The sequence below is a fragment of the Myodes glareolus genome, chromosome 24 (genome assembly GCF_982192425.1).
Source record: "Myodes glareolus chromosome 24, mMyoGla1.1, whole genome shotgun sequence".
NCBI lineage: Eukaryota > Metazoa > Chordata > Mammalia > Rodentia > Cricetidae > Myodes > Myodes glareolus.
The window spans coordinates 42,662,959-42,688,876 of NC_142049.1; the positions used below are offsets into that span (position 1 = coordinate 42,662,959).

Below are 25,918 nucleotides of genomic sequence, written 5' to 3' on the forward strand. Positions count from 1 at the left end.
ATCCGCGTGTGACTTCATAGATAACACTGCTTCCAGACGTCAAAGTAGAAGATACCAGCTTGATTTAAAGAAACATTAGCTAACTGTTAATGTTCCTTTAGTGTGGGAAGAATCCTCAGGCTGGCTGTGATTAGAAATTAGGCAACACTGGTTTACAGCTGCTGGGTATTAGCTAGACTTTGTTATTCCTGTTTACTGATCTTTTCTTTCTTCTTTCTGCTGGGAAGCATATAGATTGCCACACCACATGTATCTCAGACTTGGAGTTTTCTTCAGATTTTACCCTGAGAACCACAAAGACAGCCATGTGCACGGTAAGCCACCCCTTCCTACTTCCACGGATCTGACTAGCAGGGCAGTTGATTGGCAGAATAATGAATTAATTACCAGGCTTGTGATAAATGAAAACAGCTATTGCCATTGACAGTCTGTCTTTGCCTTTGCTGTCGCTGGACAGATCTGCTTAACAGATGAGTAGACTTCAGAAAAGTCCCTGCAGCTGGGTGTGGTGAGCCCTCGGGAGATGAAGGGCAGCCACAGCTATAAAGACCCTGTCTCCTACAGTTAGTTTAGTTAGTAGATGGTAGTGGGCAGTCTTGGCTTTTATTTTCCTTTCTTCTTTGGTTATTATCTATCATACTTAGTGAAGAACATTCAATTTTGTCTTCAAAAACAAAAGTTCTTATGCTGTGCCTCCCTGTAGGTCACCACGCTTAGTTTAGATATGTTTAAGGACTCAGCTCTGGCACAGGAGAAAAGATGTGGCCTTTGAAATGGTAGGCAGATCCAAATACACATCTGTAGGTCTGTCTGCCTGTGGAGACAGAGTTCCACTGTGTAGCCTAATTCTAGCTGCATTGAGAACATGCTTGTATGGAGGAATCCAGGCAATGTTAAGCCCAAACTGTCAGGGAATTGTGGTAGGTTTTAGCTGAGAAGCAAATATTCCTATGTAGTACTGAATGTTAGCACTTCCGAGAGTTTTCTTCCACATACTTTAAATTAAATGCATCTTCCCGCGATGGCAGGCAGAGTGCACGTGTGCGTTGGGCAGCATTCGTTACTCAGTTGTCATAGTCATTCAGGTTGGCTTGCTTTAGGATGCTGCATTCTACTGATGAGGAGTAAAAACTTCTGTCATGTTTTATTCCCCGGACTCCTAAAAAGCCTTGTTAGTGGGATTGTACGAGTCATCCAGAGAACACGAGGAAGCCTTAACAAATAGGACTGTACAGGTGTGCAATCAGCCAGATTCAGATACAGGTGCATCTGAAACAAGCCTGAAAGGTGTTTCGTTCTAGACATGGTGAGCCAGAAGTCTAGCAGCCGTAGTCAGAGAGGAGGATGGAAATTTTTGAATCCATGTGCAGTCCAAACAGACAGAGCTAGATTTAGCTGAAGAAGTAGGCCATGAATCTCTCCTTTGCAGCAAATACAAATAAATCCTGGGCTAGAGAGATGGCTCAGTTAGTAAAGGGTTTAATGCTTAGGACTTATGTAAAAGTGAAAGGTGGGGATTTCACAAGTTGTTCCCTGCCCCGCACACACATAATGATAAGGAAATCCTTTAAAAAAAAAAAAAAAAAAAAAAAAAGGAAAAGTAGATCTTTGAGTTGTTAAGCCCTGTCTCTTGGAGAGAACTGAGATGTTTGAATAAGCATCTGCATTTCCAGCAAACCCCTTCCTTCCCATGCTCACTTGACCAGGAGCTTGGCACAAATAGGACACTTCCACCTAATGCTCCTAATAAGCTTCGTCATCTGAAGCCTGGCTCACCCCTTTGGTTGCTTCACCTCTCTTTGGTCTAGAGCTTTTGTGTGAACATGGTCTCTGAGGCTGCTCCTAAAGAGACAGCCTCTGTGTTCATGAAAAATAATCCAGCACAGGCATATTTCAGAGGACAGGTGTCTAATTAGTGAAGGGCAGTGCCTCCAATGGGCAGAGCTGGTCATGGGCAAAGCTAGGTGGTGGAGTGGAAGGCTGAGAGGCAGTGTGGGGACTGAGAGTGGGAGTTTGTTGTTGTTTTTAAGTAGAGGGAACAAAGTCTGTGGATTTGTACTGGGAAGAATAAACTTCAGAAAAGCTCAGTGCCTTTCTCATTCTGAAATTAGAATACCTAGTGACAAATATACAGTTTCTAGGGAGTTGAACATGTTTAAATACATGCACAGTGTTTTTCTCCTGATGAGATTCCAAATGTGTGGCCTAATTAAAAAACTAAAGAAAATTGAATTTTTCAAAATAACAAGAACACCCTTTGGATTTAATTTTCACAGCATGTGTGCTGCGGGCTGAGCCTCTCAGGGTGGTTAGAACCTTCTATGAGTAAACACCTTTCCTCTGCACAATTGCACAACCCCCTCACTTGCCTACACATGTACACACAGCATGGACATTTCAAAGCAGTTTTAATTTGCTAGAGTTTATTGACAAATTGCTTCACCTTATGAATTCTAGTTTTGTTATAGTTTGTTTTTTATTCTCTATGTATGGTGTTTGCGTGTGTGTGTTTGTGTGCCTTTGCCAGAGAAGAACACTGGGTGTCTCCTCAGTCACCTGCCTCCCTGTTGCCTTAGACAAAGTCTCACACTAAAGCAGAAACTCAACTTCTAAGCTAGGTTAAAGCCAAGAGATCCGCTTGCCTCTTTTCCAAGGTCTGCTACTGCAGCTCCAAGGTCTGCTACTGCAAAGTCTCACAGCCATACTTGGGCTTCAGTTCAGGTCCCATGCTTGCACAACAAGGGCTCTTTGCCCCATCTGGATTTCTAGCTTGTCTTTTGTTTTGTTCATGTAGCTGTGGGATTGCTTGCTGTGCTGAGCACCTCACCAGTATAGGAAACCATCTCTACTGGGCATGGTTACATGTCTCTCTAATCCCAGCTCTGAGAAGACTGAGGCAGGAGAATTACAGCAATACTGAGACCAGTCTAGCCTGTGGTATGAGATCTATCTCAAAAACAAATAAACAACAACAACAACAAAAAAAATTATTTATTTATTTTTTTGGTTTTCAAGGCAGGGTTTCTCTGTGTACCTCTGGCTATCCTGAAACTCACTCTAGACCAGGCTGACCTCCAACTCACAGAGATCCTCCTGCCTCTGCCTCCCAAGTACTGGGATTAAAGGCATGGGTCACTACCACCTGGCCAAAACAAAAAACAAACAAAATGCTGTTATTTTTGTTGTTTTTGTGTGTAAAGCACTGGTTTTAGAAGTGTTTTTCCCCTTTACCCACATTTGCAATCATTTCTAAGGTCCATATTTGCTGCCTCCCTGAGCCAACCCTAAATATGTTTCTCTTGATTATCTTCTTCTAATTATGAGTTTTCCAGTTTGTCATACTGCATACAGTTATTAGCTGGTTAGAAGAGTGGCTCAGCAGTTAAGATCACCTATGCTCTCCCAGAGGACCCAGGTGCTCTTCCCAGCACGCATATGGCAGCTCACAGCTACTGTGACCCCAGCTCCAGGAGATCCAGCACCCTCTTCTGGCCTCTTTGAGCACACATCTGTACATCCCCACACAGACATATACACATAAATGAAAGCAATTTTCTAAGTGTAAAAAATTATGGTAATCAGTATATGCTAGAATAATTCAGACTCAAGAGGTAGTATTCCTGAAGAACGTCACTCTGGAGGCAGTTGTTGGGGAGAGGACTGAGTGCCATGGTGCTTGCTTTTTTCCAGTGTCTTGAGAATGGGGTCAGGCCGTCCTCTGTTCAGCTTCTTGGGGAGCTCAGTAAAATAAAGCCAGGCTCACAACTTGCTGCAGGAAGAGGACCTTGCCCTGACAGGCTGACCAGCAGCCCTCATAGGGAAGCAAAGTCAGGGTGTGCAGAGCGTCCCACTAGAGTAAGGTCAGATCGAGAGCAAAGTCCCCATCAGGTATTGGACTGTTGAAGATTGGCAGGCAGCTAAGTGGGCTTCACATTGTTTCCTGAACACTGAACACTACTCCAGTTACCTGTTTCTTACTCTCGCTCTTGCTCACTCAGGCAAGGTCTCACTAGGAGCCCAAGCTGGCCTTGAGTTTACAGTTGTCCTGTGTCACCTTCTCCAGTATGAGGACTGCAGGAACGTGACTGTGCCTTCTGTACTGGAGAGGTTTTCACTGTGTTAGTTAATAAGCCTGTTCCTCATACATAGGCTCTCCCGAGGCACCTAAAGCAAACGTCTGTCTTGGAAGAGCTTAGGGACACGGAGAACTGAACAGGGAAGGCTCCTGTCGGGGATAGCGCATGGTTGAGGCCGGGGGTCTGAGCACTGCACACGACAGTGATAGTAAAATTTGTTTACACGGAGCAAGGCTCTGCCTTTGGGGTTCCCTAGATGTCCCAAGAGACCCAGGCCCAGGCTGATATCTCACTCTGTCCTCAGCATATGTCCTCAGCTCCAAAAGCCACTGTTGGTCTGATTCTGTGACATAGAAACACCCCTCTCTGGTAATTGTTTAACATTCAAGGCTCCTTCCTAGTTTTTCCATTAGTTTATTTCAGACTTATCTAATATGCCACGTAATTCATTTTCTAAAGAGGGTGCCCGTTTTAAAATGTGCTTTACATTCATTAAGTGGCCAAACTAAAGCATTCTTGTTTCTGATGTAGTTGGTGTCTTGCTCCAAGATCCAGAGTTAAACTTCAAGGCTATCATCACTGGTATCAGCCACGCTTCCCACCATAAATGGCTTGTTCTTTTCCTTCTCCTCATGGCAGCGCTGAGGGAAGGGTTTGCAGGGTTGTGGCCCCAGAGGCTTGGACCCAGCAGGTTAGGGAGGCTGCCTACAGGAAACGCTGCCCTGGACTCTCCTGTTTGTCTAGGTAGTCTCTGAGGCCTAGTGAGAAACTGCCTAAGAAATCAGGGCCTCCCTAACGAGGGTTTTGAAAAGTTAAAGTAAATGAAAGAACATGAAGCAGGAGCTAACAATCCTGTTGCCTCTCAGGTCATTCAGCCTCTCTTCATGATGCGCCTGCCGAGTGGCTGCAGCGATTTGAGAGCTCGGGTTTTGACCTGTGCAGAGGCAGGCGGGGCCTTCAGGCTGTTGAGTCTCTAAGGTAGATAGCACTACTGTGAGAACAGGCTTCACCATGTTTACAATCAAACCTCAGTGAGCCCTTGTCGTAGTACTTTATTTTGTTTTATTTTCTAATCAAGCTTTACATTTTTCTAATGGCTTCAGGAAGGAGTCGGTTTCTTTGCAACTGTTCTTCAAATCTTCTTTTAGGGTTTTTTGACAAATTTGATGGTGGTAACCAGCTAATTTCAAACTCATTCCACGAAGTAAATCAGTACTTGGAACTCCTTGGTGTAGGCTGACCTAATTTTGACCTTGCAAAACTAATCAACTAAGCAAACTAATTATTAAAGCACATCTGTGCTGCTTAGAAATGGTCAGATTTGTCTTGCGCTTGCGTCATGGATTTAAGAGAGACAGCTGGCAGATGTTGTAATAGGCTGCCTTCAGGAAGGTTTATGTTGTAGAGGAGAGTGGTTCTCACTGACTTCTCTGCAGCTAGTGTTAGGTCTCCTTGTCGGGATGCCCATGCCATCTAGACCTGAACTGATCCTTGTCTCTGCTCCTCTGTGTCCCAAACATCACCAAGTACTAACTGAACGGTGTTAAGAGCTGGAGGCCTTGGGGTATGTAGTAAGCTGAAGAGGTAGTTCTGTGTCCACAGCCATTACTGGAAGAATCAGATACTCAGTTTACACCATGGATATTAGGTAGTGCCAAATAAAGACTGAGAGTTTGGCAGTCTGTGCTGGGGCCCTCTCGTCATCTAGTGAGGCGCCTGCTTCATAGCAGTGCAGCACAGGGAGAAGAGCGGGCAGAAGTACCTGCCAGGTCACGTTGGTGCTGGCAGTGTGTGCTACACGGCTGTATGATGTATTGTGTTTGAAAGTTGTAGCAGAGTGTGCTCTCAAGGGTCTGACTGAGCTGTGCCAGTCGCGTTCTGAGAAACTTGGGATGACAAAGAAAAGGCGGGGAGAATGCTATTCAGACTTTCACTTGTCTTTAGTAGATTTGTCTCTAGTTTACAAGAGGTCCAAGAACAACTGTAAAAGTTGACTCTCTCCTTCCACCGTGAGGTTTCTGGGGATTAGATTCAGGTAATCAGGCTTGACCAAAAGTACCTTTGCCCACTGAGCTATCTCACCACCCCAGAGTGGTCTGTTCCTATAAATTCAGCAGCCTCTCCAGCCACAGGAGTTGCATTCATAGGCATGTGTAAGAATATTTATTGCAGCCTTCTTGTTGCTCCAAACTGCAGAGAATCCAAGCATTTAACAGAGCAAATAGGGCATTTAATATGTGATACTTAACATTTAACAGGATAATAAATAACTGTGATGAGAACATAGCAATGAGGGAAGTATGTGTGACCATGATATTCATGAGTCTTACGGGTGTCAAGTTCACCTCATAATAGAGGGACCACCCAGGAGAAAGTTTTATTATATAAGTTCCAGGCTAAATTAGCATGATTTTTAATGTTTGATCAGTGCATGCTGTATGCATGTATAGAAGTAGCTTCTGCTCAACCCCATTGGGATGTATAGGTGACGTGTTAATTTTTAGGAAAGGAGTCTAGCTTGGCTAGAACATGTAGACCATAGTGTTTGCAGAGGTGTAGAGCCTTCCCTATCTTCTGCTGCCCTGTGCTTAATACAATAAGAAGCAGTTAAGATGCACTTGGAAGCCAGGAGGTGGTGGCACACACCTTTAATCCCAGCACTAGGGAGGCAGAGGCAGGTGGATCTCTGTGAGTTCAAGGCCAGCCTCATCTGCAAAGCAAGTTCCAGTTCAGGCTCCAAAACTACACAGAGAAACTCTGTGTGTCAACGCCCCAACTCCCCATAAAAGGGGAAGATGCACTTGGAAAGGAGCTTTGCTGGAGTATGGAGCTAAAGGGGCTAGAGTGGATGCAGGCGGCTGGTGGTCGGGCTAGCCCAGTAGCATAGCCGATAACCACGGTTGATGTGGGCAGTTTAGAAAGGAGATGGTGATCCAGGAACTAACTGGCATGAAGCCAAGAGAATGAAATTAGTAAAGAGGAGGAGAGAAGGATGGCATAAAGCCACAGAGACAGGTTCCTCGTGGGGAGCTTAAAGGACCGCAGCCGAGACAACAAAGAGAATAGACTAAGAGGCAGGGATCCCGTGCTTGGCTGCTGACTGATATGTGTCCTTTGACCTGTGTAAGGAGAATGCTGTAGGGCTTGACTCTTCTGGTCCCAGTAACTGTTTTGTGGAGTGATATTTTGAAAACGTTTCTCAAATGATGTTGACACTGTTTGACAAAGCTTATAAAAAATTGCTGTTAATGGGTATGGTTTTGTTGTGTTGTGTTTTTGTTTGTTTGGTTGGTTTTTGGAGATAGGATTTCTCTGTGTAGCCCTGACTGTTCTGGAATTCACTGTATAGACCAGGCTGGCCTCAAACTCAAAAGAGGTCTGCCTGCATTTGCCTCCCAAGTGCTGGGATTAAAGTCATGGGCCACTGCCACTAGCTAACAAGTGTGGTTTTTTTGTTTTGTTTTGTTTTGCTTTGCTTTGTTTTGTTTTGTTTGAGACAGGGTTTCTCTGTGTAGCACTGACTGTCCTGGAGCTCTCTTTGTAGACCAGGCTGGCCTTGAACTCACAGAAATCTCCTGCCTCTGTCTCCTGAGTGCTGGGAATAGAGGTGTGCACCACCATGCCTGGCTAACCATTTTTTAACTTTTGCTGCTTTCTAAGGTTTGGGGTTTCTGAAAACTTCTTATTGGCAAGTCTATTAAGGCAGCATCATGTCCAGATGATGCAACAGGTTGGTCAACTGAGCATTCAAGTAAGCAGAGTCCCCAGGAATAAGAACTACCCCAGTGTAGATGATTCTACTATCTTTAGCAAGCCTGGCCAGTGGCCATTTTTCCATTCCTTATCCCTCACATGCTTCTCTATCAGAACATCTTTCCAAACTGCATCGCTGATGGTCTTCAGGAGGCAGGACAGCGGCAGTCGCCTGTCTGCACTGCAGCAGCTACTCAGCACCCAATGCAGTGAACTATCCAAGCCCCAGCTCCGCTGTTCAAGGCACTCAGTTCATGTATGCTTTTGCATTTCCTCGTGAAACACGATCGTGAACATATCTTAATCTTTAAAAGGTTAGGTGTGTTCCCTACGTTGTGTTAACTCTAAGATGATAGAATGTTGGAAAGAGTGGCCCACAGTGACTAACTTGCTGTTCACACATCGTCAGCGAGAATGTGGCCGTCTACAAACAGGTAGCTCTGGAGCTGAGAGTGACTTGTCTATGGAATCGAGGTAGTTCTGAAAGTCGGGCCGTGGTGGAGCCTCAGACTTGCAGGCTGTAGGCATTGTAACATCATTGCTCTGAAACACCCTGTGTGGAAGCAGGGATTCATGAGCTTTGACACTAGATGGGACAGAGGCGTTTAGGTGGGGCAGTGTCACACCAGGACTCAGCAGTGTCAGAGCAATGTCACTGGAACCTAGGTCCCAGTGGTGTGGGATGGAGTATTAAATAAACAATGGTAGGTTCTGTCTTAATGCTGTCAAAAGGCCTCTCCCTGCCCTGTCACACAGGCCACCTATGGGCATTCATAAGTCAATTGACTCTTTGATAGAGACACTTACCCTGGAGTGATGGCCTATGAGAAAATAATCTCGCCCTTTTAGGTCTTTTTACAGAAGTCGCTGTGAATATTGGCCCTCAAATCTGACATAACATACCCAGTGTTTCCAGACATTGCGTGTGCATGGGCATTGATAGGACCATCCGTCTTCATGGAGAGATGAGTCAAGAAATGAAAAATAAATTTTTGTTGCATAAACTAGATAAGTCACAGTGTAGTTTATGATGTTTACAGAAGTGAGTTTATCCCTAGGACTACATGAACAGGCTGTGATCCAAGCACTTGGCAAGTGCAGACATAAGAATCAGAAGTCATTCAACTACATAGTCTGAGGCCGTCCTAGGGGATGTGGGACCCTGTCACAGAGAGGGAGGGAAGAAAACAAGGGCGATTGGGAGAGGGCAAGAAGGAAGACCCAAAGAACTTAGACAGACTTGTGGCTGTTTCTGCTCTGCCACTCAGGAAGCAGCTGAGCAGCTTCATGTTGCCCCTTTGAGAGCCTTCCACCCTAACACATAGAAAGGGGTGCTGGTCTTCTTAAGGGTTTGCAGTGGGAATCCTGAAAGACTGACATCAAGAACAGGGCATAGCGGAGGCAATGACTGCAGCCAGCCTCGCCACCCTGTTCAACCCAGGAACCCAGGTCCCAGTGATGCCTTATAGTGATGTTGGGTTGCTAGTTTCCAGGGGCATTTCAGAAATAAATTCAGAAATCTTTCTAGAAGATTATTGCTATAAGCCTAAAATGATTTCTACTGACAATTTTAAAAAGTTCATTGTAAGGTACATAAAGGCAATCAGTGATTTTGAGAGAAGATGACATGGACCAAGAACCAGGTGAAATGGGGACTAAGATCAGCTCTGGAAGCCACGGGTATTTGTCCAAATCATACATTAAATCAGCTAGACTTGGTGTGGTCAGGAGGAAAGGACTGGAAATAAGGTACCTAATGTGGAAAGGAGCCAGACATCCTGAACCTCAATATAGTACAAGTTGGCAGCAGATCTTCCTAGTGTTAAAAGGATCTGTGAGCTGGGCTTCACACCAAAAGAAAATAACTCAGGAGGTGCAAGGACGGGACGTGGCCTCACTACCATTCCTATTGCTATGATGAAATAACTTTGACGAACACCCAAGGAAAGAGGAGTCTGTTGTGGCTCACAGTTCCTGGTACCATTAACAGCAGGTATTCTCAGTAACTGAATGCAAGAAGAATGAGCAACAAATTGAGGTACATCCAGGAAAGTGGTGGAGAAAGCCAGGGATAGTGCACACCTGTAACGTTAGAGGATCAAGCCTGTTCTTGGCTACATGGTGAGTTCAAGGCTACTCTGAGCTACTGGGGACTCTGTCTCTTGCTGTGATGATTGAAACATGAAGAAATGATACAGTGTAGATAAAACCTGCAGGCATTGTGCTTAAGGAAGGAGGCCAGGTACATCATGGCATGTTGTGTGAATCCTTCCTTGTGGATGGATGTACAGAACAGGAAAATGTAGGTCTGGACTGGTGTAGAATGCTCTAGGGTTGTGATGCTACATGACTCTGATTGTATTGAAGAATGTGAGTTTACACTTATTTAAATGGGTAGCTTTTGTGCTATGTGAATTCTGTTACAATTAAAAAGGAAGAAGAAACCCTAGACCCATTCTGAAAAAAAATCATAGTCCAAGGAGAGAATTTTAAAAAGTTAGTGGTAATAGGTTTTCCATCCCTCGATAATAGGTTTCTTCATTGATGCAGTAAGCCAGATCAAGCCGAAATGAAAAAGTATAACAATAGGTTTATTTGAGCAAAGCAAAGGCCAAAGAAGCCACACCCATAAATAAAAGCAAGGAGACTTTATAGGTTGTAGGTGAGGCATAATGACCTGTCCACCACAAACTGGGTTTGTGCCCAAGTGTTTTCAAAAGCTAAGCACTTTGGGTGGGAACTTGGTGGGTGGCAGTTTCAAGGGAGGAAGCTGCAGTAGCTTTTTGGAGCCTTTTCTATGTTGGGGAGACTAAGTGGGTGGGATCTGAAGGGGGGTAATGGGACTTTCCAGATCATGAACTGGAGGTTCCAACAGAACAAATGGGGCCTGGTGGGATCTATGCAAATAGACTTCTCAATGACAGTGATAGAATCTGCAAAGAAAATTCAAGCCCTTAGGAAGCTGAGGCAGGAAGATTGTGACTTTCAGGTCAGACTGGGCTGCAAAGCCTAGCTTTAAAAAAGAGAGAGGGAGGAAGGGAAAGAATAAAAGGCACTCCAACACATAATCTATCATTGTATAATACCAAAAGAGAATAAACCAGTCCTAAGCTCCGCTCCAATTAAGTCTTTAATAATTAAACAAAGTTCCATGTCAGTGTCACGGGCCTCTTTTTTTTCAAGATAGGGTTTCTCTGTGTAGCCCTGGCTGTCCTAGAACTCCCTCTGTAGACTAGGCTGGTCTCACAGAGATCCACCTGCCTCTGCCTCCTAATTGCTGGGATTAAAGGTGTGCACTACTGCTGCTTTCTGTTTCTTAATTTGAATATCACAACTACAGTTGGTTTGAAAGCTCACTGCATTGTGCACTCAAGTGCATTTTTCTGCATTTTTAAGCGCGGCATGGTGACATAAGCCTGTTATCCCAGAACTTGTGAGATGGAGGTGGGGGGAGAATCCCGAGTTTAGTAAGTTTGAGGCCAGCCTGGGCTGTATGAGATCCTGCTTTTAAAGAGCCAAATGATGATGATGATGATGATGATGATGATGATGATGATGATATGTTTTTAAAGGTAAAGATACTAAGTACATGAAACAATAGTGTATGTTTACAGGACAGAAGAAATATACAATTAGGTGTGTTAAGGTAACAGTGTACAAAACATCAGATACTTGACTAGGCAAGGAAAATTGTACCTGAGCCCACTTTAGGTAACATAGCATGATTCTTTTTGTTTGTTTGTTTTAAAACTCTGAAGAGATGATTCAATTCACTCCTAAAATGATGCTAATAAGCAATATGAAATAATAAAGATGTGATTTAAACCTGAAAAGGCCTTCCAGCCAATATCTGGGGAGAGGTTAGTATTGTAGCAAGATTTTGCAGAACGAGGTCTTTAAAGCCATCTTGTGTGTCTTGTTTCCCGTGTTGTTCAGTCCTTTTTCTAAACACCACTCGGGCTGGCGTTGCCCTTTGGGAGTTGCACGGCACTTAGCATGCATTGTCCCCTAGAGGGACCACAACGCAAACAGAGACACAAATTCACTCTTGGGATAAAATAGAAATTAATTGAAGAAGAAAGAGTCTATAATTTAAGGCATAGTTAGCCTTGGGAGGAAACTGTCGCTTTCACATTTGCTGATTCTGTGCCAGTCACCACAGCACTGCTGTCTGCTCAGCAGCCGTGTCGCCCATGGTTGTATTTTCATGCGCGTATGTATTATGATATAAGCTCCGAACCTTCCCCTGCATTATCTGCTGCTTGCTTCAGACCCTTGATCTGTCGGCGCTCACATTCAGTGCTGAGATTTTGAAAGAAATACTCCACAGCAGATGAATTGCGCTTTTGCTGCAGAGATCCTGCCACATGGATTACAAGCTCTGTTTCTCCATGCTTGAATACACTCCATCAAAAGCACATTATCCTCCACGGCTGTGGCCAGCTGCCTAATTGTATCTGCTGTAACCACGCGCTGGTGGAACATGATACCACGGAGGAACAGAAATGATGAATTACCCCCTGCAGGTGATAGTGATCGTGATGATTTTTAATTTCCTTCTTCCTCGTACAGTCTAGAGTCTAGACTGATTGCATTTCATTGGCTGCCATCTTCTTCCATACCCACATGGGTGTTCCCTTTGTAGAAAGACCCACCGCACTGACACACATGAAAGTCATTGGTTTAATTCTTACTCATTATTCCTGAAATGCACAAGTGTAAAATGAACTGCTTACTTTTATGCATACAAAGTAAATAAGAAAAATGTGGCTTAAAGATGACTTTTAAAATGATTCTGTTAATACCTGCTTAGTGTTATTTTCTTCCTGGGACACCCACAGAACACATGAGCATTTCCCTCTGGAACAGTGTCCTCCACAATAAAGCCACACACCGACTACTTCTCCATGTGTCTGAAATGTCAGAATCAAAACATTCTCAACGGTGTCAGAAATCACTGTCCCTGTCTCTCTTTCATCCTGTCCTCTGCCGCCACTGTCATCTCACTCTTTACTGTGGTGGCGATGGCTGCCCATTCCCCTCTCTTGGCCTCTGACTGATAGAGCTGTGTGTGTGTTGGGGTGGGGGGTTGTTGTTTAATATCACCTTGACTTTGTGGATTAGCAAGTTTCTTTGGATACTTGGGCTTCATACCTTTTTCTCCTAAGCAATCCCTGCTGCCACCGAGATATCAAGGAAACTGGCAGCAATGTGCTCTGTGCCTGCCTTTTGAGCCCCTGCTCTCCCTAGGCCTGGCTTCAGTCGCTCACTGCTCTTACCTAGATGTCAGCATTTCCAGTTCTCTGTGGTGGTCGTCGATAGTAGAGGTCATTGAGATTAGCACTTGGAGCCAGGTGTGCTGGTGCATGCCTTTAATCCCAGCACTTAGGAGTCAGAGGCAGGCATGTCTACATAGTGAATGCCAGAACAGCTAGGGCACCACAGAGAAACCCTGGGTCATAAACCAAAAGGAAAGAAAGTTCAAAGTTAGCACTCGGAGGACCTAAGACAGCCTTCCACAGTGATGCCAACAGGATGGTGGGACTGTAAAAGCGTGTTATGTTCTCTAGAAGGAACGGTTTTGTTCTCAAACCAGCTGATATTTGATTGAAAACGGCACTTTGCCCAAATGGCTCTACAGAAGTACGAGCTCCAGCCGTAGTTCAGCTGGCTTCCACAGCTGCACTTCAGGCCGAGTCTCCCTTCTGTCTCCTAAGAATTACTCATCTAGTAGTCCTCCTGAGTGCCTGAAATCATGGACAGTACCCAGACCGATGTAGCCCATGTGCTATCCAGCACAGACATGAGAGTCTCCAGTCAAGCGTGCCATATGTCAAAGTACAGTGCGTGGTGAAAGGGCAGCAGGCACATGGGCAAGCCAGCCTGGGTACATGGTGAGACCCTTGTCTCAAATGTGTTGTAGCCATTAGTACTTGACTCCATCCCTGGTCCTCTCCTGTCCCAGAGGAAGATTGTACCCAGTCATTTCCCTTCCTTTCTAAATTAGCCAGCCTTAAAAACATAACAGCAACAAAACAAAAACAAAGATAGTAATGAAATCATTAGATTCTTATCAATTTTCTTTATCTGTATTCATTTCTTTGGTAAATCATCAATGTACAATGTACAATTGATTTAGTCAGTTATCCTAGCTATATAGGACTAGCTGCATTTAAGAGACAAGGAACTAAAAATGTGCCTAAAAATGTTTGAGAGCTATATAAAATGGTGGTGGGTGAGAAATTTCAGCTATGCCCCAGCCCTGCTCTTAAACAGACTACAGCCTGAGGGCAGGCAGAGTGTGATCAGTGTGGGGAACGGTATATTCAAGTGGTGTCTGCTCAGCACCACACCAGGAGTACCATGGGGAACAAGGCAGACACCAGAAATATACTTAAAAAAGGAGCTGGCTTCGTCTGTGAAGGTGCCATAGGTATAGGCGACCCAGGATTTGTTATAGAAGCTCACTGTAGCCTCATGCCTCTCTGGAATAGCCTGTGTCTAAGAACCTCTGCTTTGTGATTCTGTTGGGAGAAGTATCAACAGCGTTTCCATTCCCTCTTGGTGTCTAAAGTGTAATGAACTTCAAGGTTAAGTATTGGATTTGCTTTGGACCCAATGTGAACTAGCCCTCCAAGATCAATAAAATTCTCCATTCTTTGCAAAAGCGGCAGAGCACACAAATTGGCCTGATGGTGAATTTTCAATAATCAATGCCTTGTTTTTAGCACTTTGTAAGCTTAATCTAATGCCAGTTTTGAAAACAGATTTAGCTCACCTAATCCATTATGAAAGAAAGGGAATGGTAGCATTTAAGTTTTAAACAAGCCAACGTGGAATTGGGCTGTAGAGATGCCTTGGTGGTTAATAGCTTGTGCTGGTCTTGCCCAGGACCCAGGTTCAGTTCCCAACACCTACATTCAGCAGCTCACAACCCCTGCAACTCAGGTTCAGGGGATCTTTGCCCTCTTCTGGCTACCACAGACATTAGGCACACATTGAAATGACTAAGTAAGGCCATCCTGATCTGACTCCATTTTGTGTTTACTTAAATGGTTCTCAGCCCTCTACCTCCCTCCCACCCACTCATGGTTCCTTCTGCCTTGACAACATATTTGAAATTTTTATGGCCTTGACTAGGATCCAGATGCATTAGCCAAAATAGTTGGAAGGTTATGTCTAGAATAATTACTGTCCTCTACCAGAGTGAGTGTTTCAAGGTTACTCTGACTCTCATTGGATCCTGATGTATCTTTGTGGGTTTCCTTTAAAATGTTGTATCCCTGAACTTGGGCACGGAGAGACTTTTCAGAGTCTCAAGCCTGCCTTGGTCTGGCCATCCATGAAAAAGGCTTAAAACTTTCAATTTTGGATTAATCATGTTTGTCAATAATTTATCTCATGTGAATCATTACCATGTGGTGCCCATACCTTCATACAAGCCTACATACACATAAAATAAAAATAAATTTTTTTTGAATGTGAAATATATATTTATCTGAATGTGTTAAATTTTCTTTTGGAGACTGTCTTGTATTGTCCCAGTAATATTTAGAGTTAATTTTATTGATTTTCCTTATATATATGTTTTCCCACATATATTTTATCAAAATATGTGTTTATGATATTTTTGTAAACAGTTTTATTTGAGTACTATGATTTATGCTCATTTTTAAATAAATAATTAACATTAGAAATTGCATCTGCTAATCCCATTGCAAATTTTTTTTATTGGTTTTTCAAGGCAGGATTTCTCTGTGTAGCTTTGGAGTCTGTCCTGGAACTAGCACTTGTAGACCAGGCTGTCCTTGAACTCACAGAGATCTGCCTGCCTCTGCCTCCCGAGTACTGGGATTAAAAACATGAGCCAACATCGCCCGGCTCATAAAATTATTTTAATTTGCTTTAAAGTTGGGCAAACTAGATTTAAGAAAAATAGTAGTTGCATAAGAGTGCTTCTCCTGTAACCCAGCCCCAACTGTAGCCTTCTTCTCACAGAGCGCGTCTTTTGTGGAATGCAGTCTGGACTGAGCTCTGGCACTTCCGGCCGTGCCTAGCCGTGCCTAGCCATGCCTGGCCGTGCCTAGCCGTGCCTAGCCGTGCCTGGCTGTGTCTAGCTGCAGGTGCCTAAAGTCTGAGGAGAGCTGGAGGGCACTTGATGACTGCCCTTGCTGTCTGCCAGTTTTTCAACTTAGTCTGTTCCGCCAGTCTAGCTGGGCTTCTGCCTAGCCTCCTACCTTGGGCAGCGTTGCTTGACTATTTCTCTGATAAGCCATTTATTGATTGTTTGATTAGCCTTGTTACCCTTATTATCACACAGTTCTATAGGGAAAAGCCAATTGTAGTCTTCATTTTCCTTACAGCATCTTTTACTGGAAAAATAGCGACGAGTCAGTTGTGAGGTGTCTAGTCTTTGAGATAGTTTCTAAGGTGTGAAATCTTAAAAGACGGAATAGTTAATGATTGTATCGTGTAATTAGTTTAATAATCTATCATATTCTTTTTTAAATCACAGGCAGTCGCTGGGTACTTTGATATATATTTTGAGAAGAATTGCCACAACAGAGTAAGTATCATGAGTTATTCATAAGGATTAATTATATGGAGTACTCTGTTTGATTTGTGCCCTAAGGTGTTTGGTCAGAAGCATTTTGCTGTTGTAAGCATTTGCAGCTTGTATTTGATGTAGTAGATTAATGTACCATGATATTAAAAATTGTGTACTTCATCAGATACTCCTGAACTTTACCAATGCAGGTCGTATTCTCTACGGGCCCTCAGAGCACCAAAACACATTGGAAACAGACAGTGTTTCTGCTGGAGAAGCCGTTTCCAGTGAAAGCAGGTGGGAAACATTGCCTTCATTCTGGGGGAATGGTAGTCATCACGTGTCCTCAGAGGAGCATCCCAATTCGAGGAGAGGAAAGGCAGTGTCTACGCTGAAGTGATGGTTTCAGCTTCTCTACATAGATGTATGCAAATAGTGATACTTGGAAATCTTCATGGAAGTGGGGTATTGCAAGGGTCTTTTACAGTCTCAGTTTTTTCATTTTGTTTTTGAGTGGTATTTACATACACAGCATTACTTACTTGACACATATTTGTTACTGTTTTTGAGACTAGGTCTCACTCTAGAGCCCCGGCTGGCCTCAAGCTCAGAAAAATCCTCCTGTCTCAGCTCCCTGCGTACTCACTACTCTTCTTCTCTGTAGCTGCCATGTTTATTTACCATCTTTTCTCTGCCATCTCAGCTTGTTTTCACTGTTTGCACATCTGCAAACCACTGTAAAAATTTCTGTGGCCATGTGCTGAGAGGCCGCCGAAAACACCCAGGGAAGGTGTGGGGAGGGGCCATCGTGACTTGGAAGTGTCCTCCAGCAGGAGCGTGAGTTCTGTTGTGCTGGATGGGAATGACTCTCTGGACAGTTGTCAGACTTCTCAGGCTACACAGGGGTTCAGTGTCAGAGTGGGGGCTGCGTATCGCCATTATGCCAAGCTCTGCATCCTATTTCCTGACACTCTGAGATAGCTTTGGTCTCACTGTTGCTGTGTAAATTGAATGTAGGTGCAGAGGAGGCTGTAAGAGGAAAACTGCGTTTTGCCGGCGCCTCTCCAGGTCCCAGTGCTGTTTCTGGAACGAGACTTGGCCGTGCCGTTTTCTCTGAAGAAAGCTGAAGCTAGCACAGCTGGCCCGAGATTAACACACGAGGCTTTGGATGCAACTTTGCTTTCATTTTTGCAGCTCACATTGGCCTTGCATGAAAACTTGAAGGTCCTTCCTATAGCCAGCTTGCCATCTGAATTCTAGGACTCTAAAAGCAGGCCTGGCCACCTCATGTTGTAGACACGAGGATGAAGATAGCTTTTAAGCTTGCTTCTCCGAATTCTCTCTTAATTTCAAAGAAATACTTAATAACTGGCAAGAATTTGAAATTCTGCCTACTCTTCTTACAACCCTGAAGATGACTGGTGCATGCTTCACCTCCGGGCTTTTCCTAATGTTATGAAGCCGGTGTGTGATGCTAAGGTTGCTCTCTAGCCCAGCAACTTAACACCTTTGAATGAATAGAGCCGAGAAATTTGTTGTTGTACTGCGGAGGTCTAAAGTGCTTTAAGAATGAGCTGGGTGTTGGCAAACGCCTAAAGTAGAGGTATGGGGTGGTTAGTGACATCCCTGCTTCATAGTGAGTTCAAAGCCAGCCTGAGCTGTGTGAGATGCTGCCTTGAGAAAAGTCTCTCTCAGATAGATAAATAGGTGGATGGTAGGTAAATAGATGATAGATTGAGTGATAGGTATATAGATGGAGAGATAGATAGATAGATGATAGTAGTTAAATAGATAATAGATTGATAGGTATATAGATGGAGAGATAGATATATAGATGATAGTAGGTAAATAGATAATAGATTGAGTGATACAGATGATAGACTGATAGGTGTAGATGGTTGGTAGATGTCAAAATAAGGGAGATTTAACAAACAAGCTTGGAGTCCCTCACTGTGTAGGGACATTCTGAGTGCCCTGTCCTCAGGGTAGTAGCAGGAAGAAGAGGCCTAGGACAGAAAATAGTTAGGACACAGTACATGTTCTCCACTTGATAATAACTAGAGCCTGCAGATTGAAGTCATTGAGAGTAAAACAAGTGGCATAAATTGCTGATCAACAGATTGAACCTTATAAGCCACACCAAAGGTGTTATGTAGAGAAAATGGAGAAAGCAGAGCCTCAGATCCACATCAGAGGGCTGACAGGTGGCTCAGTGGTCCAGGTACTTGCTGCCAAGCTTGAAAGTCTAAATTCAGTCCCTGAGACCCACATGTAGAAGGAGAGAATTAACTCATAGTTGTTGACCGCATGTACGCGCGCACACACACAGAGTGATGATAAGTGTGTATCCATGCTCATGCATTAAATAAATAAATGTAGTTATAAAAAGAGAAAAAATTGTTTTAAGTCCTGTATATTTAGAACTACAGTACCCTGAGAGAAATGAAATCCTAAATGGAGAGGTGTGCTATTGGTTGGTACATTCTCTGCACCATACACAGAGACTAACATAAACACTCAATAGATTGTAGATACTATTTGTTTTTTATCAAAACTTGTATTACGTTTTATTTATTTGTATATATAGGTGCACACGTGGCACAGTACCCGTGGCAGTCAGAGGATAGCTTAGGGGAGTTGGTTCCCACTATCCACAATGTGAGTCCCAGGGATTGAATTCAGGTCCTCACTTAGACTTGGTGGCAATGTCTTTACCTGCTGAGCCAACATCAGACTTAGATACATAAAATTTAAAGGCTTTAAACTGTGTAAAACGCATAGTCAATAGGTCATCTTTTGTCAGGCTTATAAAAGGGAATGTTGACAAGACAACTGTCTATGCCATCAAAATTTTAAACTCCCTCATTGGACAGTTTCATCCAGATAAAATTCAGATTTTTCTCAACGCTTTTTTTTTTTTTTTTAAATTCTTGTCTTCTATCCTTCCCAGCTTCACCCTTTCAGGGCCCAAGACTAACTCATGCCCCAGCTACATCTTCTTGTTGGGGCTTTTGCCGTGCTTGGGAACAAGCCCAGGATGTCCCAGATGCCTTGGCCAGTGCTCTAGCACGGAGCTGCAGAGATGACGTTTCTTAGTTCACTGTCCTATTTTCTTAGAACTTCCTTGGGTTTATTCAAGGTAGTCTTCTCCATCTGCAGCTGCTGTGGCTTCTCTGTATAGAGTTCCCCTTCTGCTCTGTTCACTCTTGGAGTCTGCTGGTTGTCCTCAGTCAGTGGCTCTCTCCCCTCCCCTCCCCTCCCCTCCCCTCCTCTCCTCTCCTTTCCTCTCCAGGTCAGCTTGTCCATACTTCTGCTGCTGCTTCCCCTTAGGGTGGGTGCATCAAGTTCTAACAGCACGTTTGTCTCCATATGCTGTGCTGACTTCTACTGACATAAGTCCTTGGCCTTTCAATGTTATCTGTCAGTGTGTGGCTGAGGGACTACAGTGAGACTACTTGCTTAGGTCCCATTCTTCTGTCACTTAGGGTGGTACCTTGCCAAGGCACTTAACTCGCTGCTGTGTGACCATCTTGCCAGCTCCAGTGTGCTTGGGGACCTTACTGTGTTGCTGGACTTAATTAAGCAGGTTGTTTTATCTTGCATGGCTGAAAAGAATTTTCAATGTGTGGTTTTATGCATGGCAGAGATTTTAATTCAAGCCAAGAGTCTATTTTGGAAAATTTTACAATTTAATGAATTTTGGTATCCATGCTGTAACATGCAAGATGTTTGTTTGTTTGTTTGTTTGAAGCAGGGTCTCAAGTGGCCTAATCTGGTTTTAAATTCACTGTATACGTGAGGATAACTGAACTTCTGATCCTTTGGCCTCCTCTTAAGTGCTGACATTATTAGTGTTGCGCTACCATACACTGATGTAACATGTTTCAGTATAACCGTGTAGTTACTGTGCATATATTGATTACATGTGCCTATGTCTGTGTCTGCTTCTGTCTGCAACAATGGCCAGTGTTGTTCGGTAAACTAGATTCACTCCCTGTGAGGGTAGACTGAATACTTAGAAAGTAGGAAGACGACTGTACACTAGGGAGGTAGGGGCAGGTAACTCTTGAGTTCAGAGCTAGCCTGGTCTACATGGAGAGTTCCAGGCCAACCAGAGCTATACAGTGAGATCCTGTCTCCAATTTTAAAAGAAAAAAGAAATAATAAAAAAAAGAGAAAACAACAAGGGGGGGGGGGAGATGCGAATAAGGAATTTCTCCCACTAAGAATGTATCTGAAATAAGAATTCATTTGGCTAGGAGCGAAACTCACTAAGTTTCTGTTTGCTTTATTTACAAGCTAGTTCTAAAAAAATTGCAAAGAAACAGCCTACTTCAGAATTGGGGTGCTCCAGCTTGATGGGGTTTGGGGGGAGGGCTGTCTCCAGGATGGAATTTAGTTGCAGAAGACTTCCTTTTAAAATGTGTGGGTTTTTTTGCATCCAAAAATAATACACTTTTTTTACACAGCTTACACAACAATTTGTATAACAAATCTTGATCTATTTCATGTTTAAATTTGAAAATATGGTTGTGATCAGGCAAACACAGTGTGTTTGCTCAGGGTGATTACAGACACAGTGAGCTTGCTCAGAGTATTTATGCACAGTGAACTTGCTCAGGCTGTTTACACACAGAGTGCACTTGCTCAGGCTGTTTACACGCACAGTGAGCTTGCTCAGGCTGTTTACACGCACAGTGAGCTTGCTCGATGTTTACACACAGAGTGCACTTGCTCGATGTTTACACACAGTGAGCTTGCTCAATGTTTACACACACAGTGAGCTTGCTCAGGCGATTTATACAAGCTTGTTCAAGCTTTTTCTCTATATACAGCAGGAGCTTGCTGTACACTCTTAGCAGCATCAGTTATTTATACCTGCCTGACACTGACTAATTACTCTTATCTAGCCCGCTGTGACAGCCACTGCACTTTAGTTAGGTACGGACAGTTGAAGGGGGCTCAGCAGTATGAATTAATGTGCTTACCACTGTGACCCTTCACACCATTTAATTAACTTCAGTAAGTGTGTATTGCACCCTAATCTTTGAAATGGCTGCTGTGGAAGAGAGATAGATCTTTTGTTTTATCTTCAAACATGAGAACAGCAGCAATGTCAGCTTCATATTTAAGGCAGTTCATGCTTAATGTTTCTCCTAGTGTTGTGAGTTCTCACCACTGTTTGTTTCAAATAAAGTCAGTCATTTTAATAATTCTATTGGGTGCAAAATTTTTTCTGTACTCTCCTTATTGTCTTTGTGTCCCTGAGACAGTCGCACTCTATGGTCCAGTATCTCCTGCCTCAGCCTCCTGAGTGGTAGGATTATGGCTGGGTCACTGCCCAGCCTTGTGTTTGTATGTGTAGTTTGCATTTGTCTGATTCCTGGTGACATGAGCATTTTTCATCTGCTGTTGGGATTTGTGTGGCGCTTGTGAGGAATTGGATTTTTGAGACAGTCTCTCTCTGTGTCCTTGCCTGACTTTACCAGACTGACTTTGAACTTGGTATCCTCCTGCTCCTGCCTCTGCCCCTAAGTTCTGGGCAGTAGTCCCAGAACTTTTTTGCTGCCCTTTTGCTGGATTTTTAGGTGGGTTATTTGTTGTCATTCAGCTGTAAGACTTGTGTTCTTTATAAGGTAGGTGCATTGATGGTGTCTTCATCCCAATTTCTACCATGTCTTTACAAAGAATAGCCAAAGATAGAAATTTTAGGAGTTTTACTATGTCAGCCATTGATAGCATGTGCCTTTTGTGCTGATCCTGAGACTTCGGCTGATTCCAACAAGGATGTGTGTTTCTTCTGAAATGTTCAGACTTGCTCACAACATTTATGTCTATAATCTATTTCGTGTTCATTTTAGGAGTAGTGATTCATCTTTTCAGTTGTTCCATCTTTATTTCTTGACAGAACTGTCCTTTTCCCATTTAATTACCTTGGCTCCTTTGTCAGAAGTTAATGGGCCATATGCATATGGGCCTCTTTCTGAGTGCACACTTTGTTCTGTTGATCTATGTGTCTGTCCTTAAGCCAGGAGGACACCATCTTTATAATTGTTGATCCTCTAACTTGTTCAGACTATTTCGGCTCTTTCAGATTCCATTTACATACACATTTTAAAGGCAGCTGAATGTCTGCTCTTAAGCCCGACTGGGGTGCTGGTGAGGATGCATTGAGTCCACAGATCCGTGGGGAGAATGTGGTCCACACAGGTCCATGCATATCCTCATTCATTTTATCTGTAGCATATTTCATGGTTTTATGTCGATACATGGCATAAGTTCCATTTTCTCTCTGTTATGTACCAAAACAAGTCTATTTAATTCATGAAGTGGCATCTTCTCAGTTACAGAATCAGTAAATGATAAATTCATACCAAGTTTATTGGAGTGAAATGAAAATTTAAAACTACAGAAGGAGATGGCTCAGCTGGCAAAGTGCCTGCACAAGCGTGGGGACCGGAGTTCAGATCCCTAACATCCTTGTAAAGAGCCAAGTGTAGTACCATGTGTGCCTGTGAGCCCAGATTAAAAATCCGGGACAGCTGATCCCCGAAGTCACTGGCTAGTCTAGCCTGGGTGTGAGCTCAGGTGTAGTGAGAGACTTCTGCCTCAAAGAAGTAATAAAGCTGGGCCAGAAGTGATGATGGCACACACTTGTAATCCTAATGTTCAGAAGGGGGCCAGAGCAGGTGGATCTCTATGACTTCAAGGCCACCTGAGGCTACATAGTAAGACCCTGTCTCAGAAAACAAAAAATAAAGTAGACCCAGCTGAGGAGCTGCTGGCAACTGATCACTTCTGGGAAAGGACAGTCAGTTTTCTCTGGCGTCCCTGGTGAAGTCACTCATGTTCCATAGAAGGCCACACAGACATCTGAGAATATATGAGATGAGCAGCACAGATGGACTTGATGGGGTTAAACAAAACAAACTGGGGGCTGTGGAGCAGCCTTAATCGCAGCAGCTTTAATCAGGAGGCAGAGGCAGGCGGATCTCTGTGAGTTTGAAGCCAGCCTTACTTACTGTGTAGTAAGTTCCAGGAGCTTGTCTTAAAAATAACAACAACAAGCTGGTCGGTGGTGGCACACGCCTGCCTTTAATCCCAACACTCAGAAGGCAGAGGTAGGTGGATCTCTGTGAGTTCAAGGCCAGCCTGGTCCACAAGACCAGGACAGGCTCTAACACCACGGAGAAATTCTATCTTAAGAAAAAAACCAAAAAACAAACAAAGATAACAACAACAAAGAAAGAACAGCAGGTTAGGTGGGAGAGGAAGGAGAGTGGGTCTGGGAGGAGTTGTGGTGGTCTTCTAAAGGCAGGGAGCGCTGAGGACCCCACTGTAACTGCAGAGAGATGGGGAAGTGAAATGAGAAGGTTTCGCACTAGAAAGGCCTGCTTTGCCTGTAACAGCTGCGGTGTCATGGAGCTGTTGTGTGCTCACTGTTGGGCCTCTGCGGTTCCTCCTGTTTACATGGCAGGACCCTGAAGGCCGGCAGCCATGTCTTGTCCTCTGTGACGACAGAACAAGAGACCCACTGGATGGTATGTTCACAGCAGCCTGTTCTTACTGTGTGCTTTGCCTTACTTTGTAGGTGAAGCCTTGAAAGGAAAGATCACGGTTCACAAGAATAAGAAGGATCCTCGCTCCCTCATTGTGACCCTGACCTTGAACAGCTCAACTCAGACTTACAGTCTCCAGTGACCATCGTGGTCTCCAGCTGCCGCAAAACCTGAAGCACACATGACTCTCTGGTCTTTAACATGGGATTGGACGGTCAGTGGGAGGGGCAGGCTCCACAGGGCTGCAGCTCCTGGTTAGTAAGTGTATAATAGAGTAGGGAGCTCAGTGGAGGACCCTGCCTTCCTCCTGCTTCTCCTGTAGGATCCTAGTTGCAGAAGCCTGCTTGGCAGATTAGCTGAAGGGAGCCCTCTCCTGCCAGACTGAGAGTCATTTAAATTATTGGCTTACTTTTGGAACAGTAGTAATTCTGGATTTCTTTTATATATTTGTAAGTTTCTTACTATTTTTTTTTTTTTAATAATGAGCAGGACTGACAAAGCCCTGTTTTGTTGCAGATTTCCTTTCTGGAAAAACAGTTTTTAGTTGCATTCTTTGCTGTGATATCAGGGTATCTAAGACCAGAGAACCAGTGGACAGGACAGAGCAGTGGCTCCTGCAGATCCTGTTTGCAGAGGCCAAGCCTGTCCTCTCCAGCCACCTGCAGCTCAGCTATCTCTCCTCAGCCTTCTCTAGTCATAGATAGCACTGCCGGGAGTCTGACCTCAGTGCTTACCCTGGGTGTCATAGACTCCTCTTAAGGCTGAGATGGATAGATGCCTCTCAAATGCTGCTTTTCAGATCAGGCCACACACGCATCTGCTAATGTTAGAAAATCATGTTGTTCCGGTTGGAAGAATGAAAATACTCAATAAAATGTCTAACTATTGGAGAATTGAAAGCTTCCTCTTCACACTGATTCCTGTTGTGAGGTCATAAACATTTAACAAGTCAATTTCAAGAAAGTAGTAACTCCAGCAGGTGAACCCGGCATGTTTTTTGTCCACACTAGACACCAGCAGAAGCTCAGACTAGTCGTGAAGTGGGTGGGTTCCCACACAGCCGTAGATCTCAGTGTGCTCTTAGGCTCTCTCCTTAGCCCAATCCCCTTCACAAGATGCCAGTTGTGTTAGTACAATTCAGGTGTTGAGGTCAGGGCCTCAATAAGAGGACGTTGTAGTGAAGAGGCGAGCAGGCCTGCTTTTCGTCCCGCCCAGCTCCTGCGGGGCTAACTTAGCCCCAGAATAATTACACGGAAATGGTATTCATTTAAACACTGCCTGGCCCATTAGTTCTAGCCTCTTATTGGCTAACTCTCACATATAAATTAACCCATTTCTAATAATCTGTATATCACCACGAGATCGTGGCTTACCGGGAAGATTCTAACCCACGTCCATCTCGGAGAGGAGAGCCATGGCGTCTGCCTGCCTCTGCTTTCTTTCTCCCACAATTCTGTTCTGTCTACTCCGCCTATCTAAGCTGCTGTCCTGTCAAAAGCCAAGGCAGTTTCTTTATTTGGCCAATGACAGTAACACATAGACAGAAGATGCTCCTACATCAGGAGGTGACAGTGCTGTCGTTGTTCACTGAAGGAGCTCTTCCCAGGAACACAGTGAACGAGCAGCCTCTGCAGGCTGGCCCTCACACAGCACAAGAAGGGCTCCAGCAGAAAAGAACTGGACTGTCAGCAGAGGGGAGATAACCTGTCAGATTTTGTATTGGATTGTTTTGTAGTATTGAAATTTAACTCAGGGCCTTACCCATACTCACCCATAATAGAGGAACACTGAGCTATGACCCAGCCTTTCTTTCTTTCTTTTTTTTTTTTCCTTCTTATTTCCTTTCTGTTAGAGGAGGCTACTTGTTGGTTTCCGGCCACCCAGCTATCTTAGACCTGAAATAATCACACAGAAACTGTTTTAATTAAATCACTGCTTGGCCCATTAGCTCTTGCTTCTTATTGGCTAACTCATATTAATTT

At 44.0% G+C, this 25,918-nt stretch overlaps 1 protein-coding gene across 3 annotated transcripts in view; it reads left to right on the forward strand.

Moving 5' to 3' along the window:
- The window catches only part of Prmt3 (protein arginine methyltransferase 3), a 75,762-nt gene extending 50,927 nt beyond the window's left edge, over window positions 1-24,835 (forward strand). For all 3 annotated transcript variants that reach the window (XM_085682697.2, XM_085682696.2, XM_085682698.2), the window contains 4 exons: window positions 228-314; window positions 16,345-16,395; window positions 16,587-16,674; window positions 23,969-24,835. In XM_085682697.2, coding sequence (XP_085538823.1) covers window positions 228-314; window positions 16,345-16,395; window positions 16,587-16,674; window positions 23,969-24,078 — 336 coding nt within the window. In that variant the 3' untranslated portion in view covers window positions 24,079-24,835. The remainder of the gene's footprint in view (window positions 1-227; window positions 315-16,344; window positions 16,396-16,586; window positions 16,675-23,968) is intronic.
- The last annotated feature ends 1,083 nt before the right edge of the window (window positions 24,836-25,918 follow it).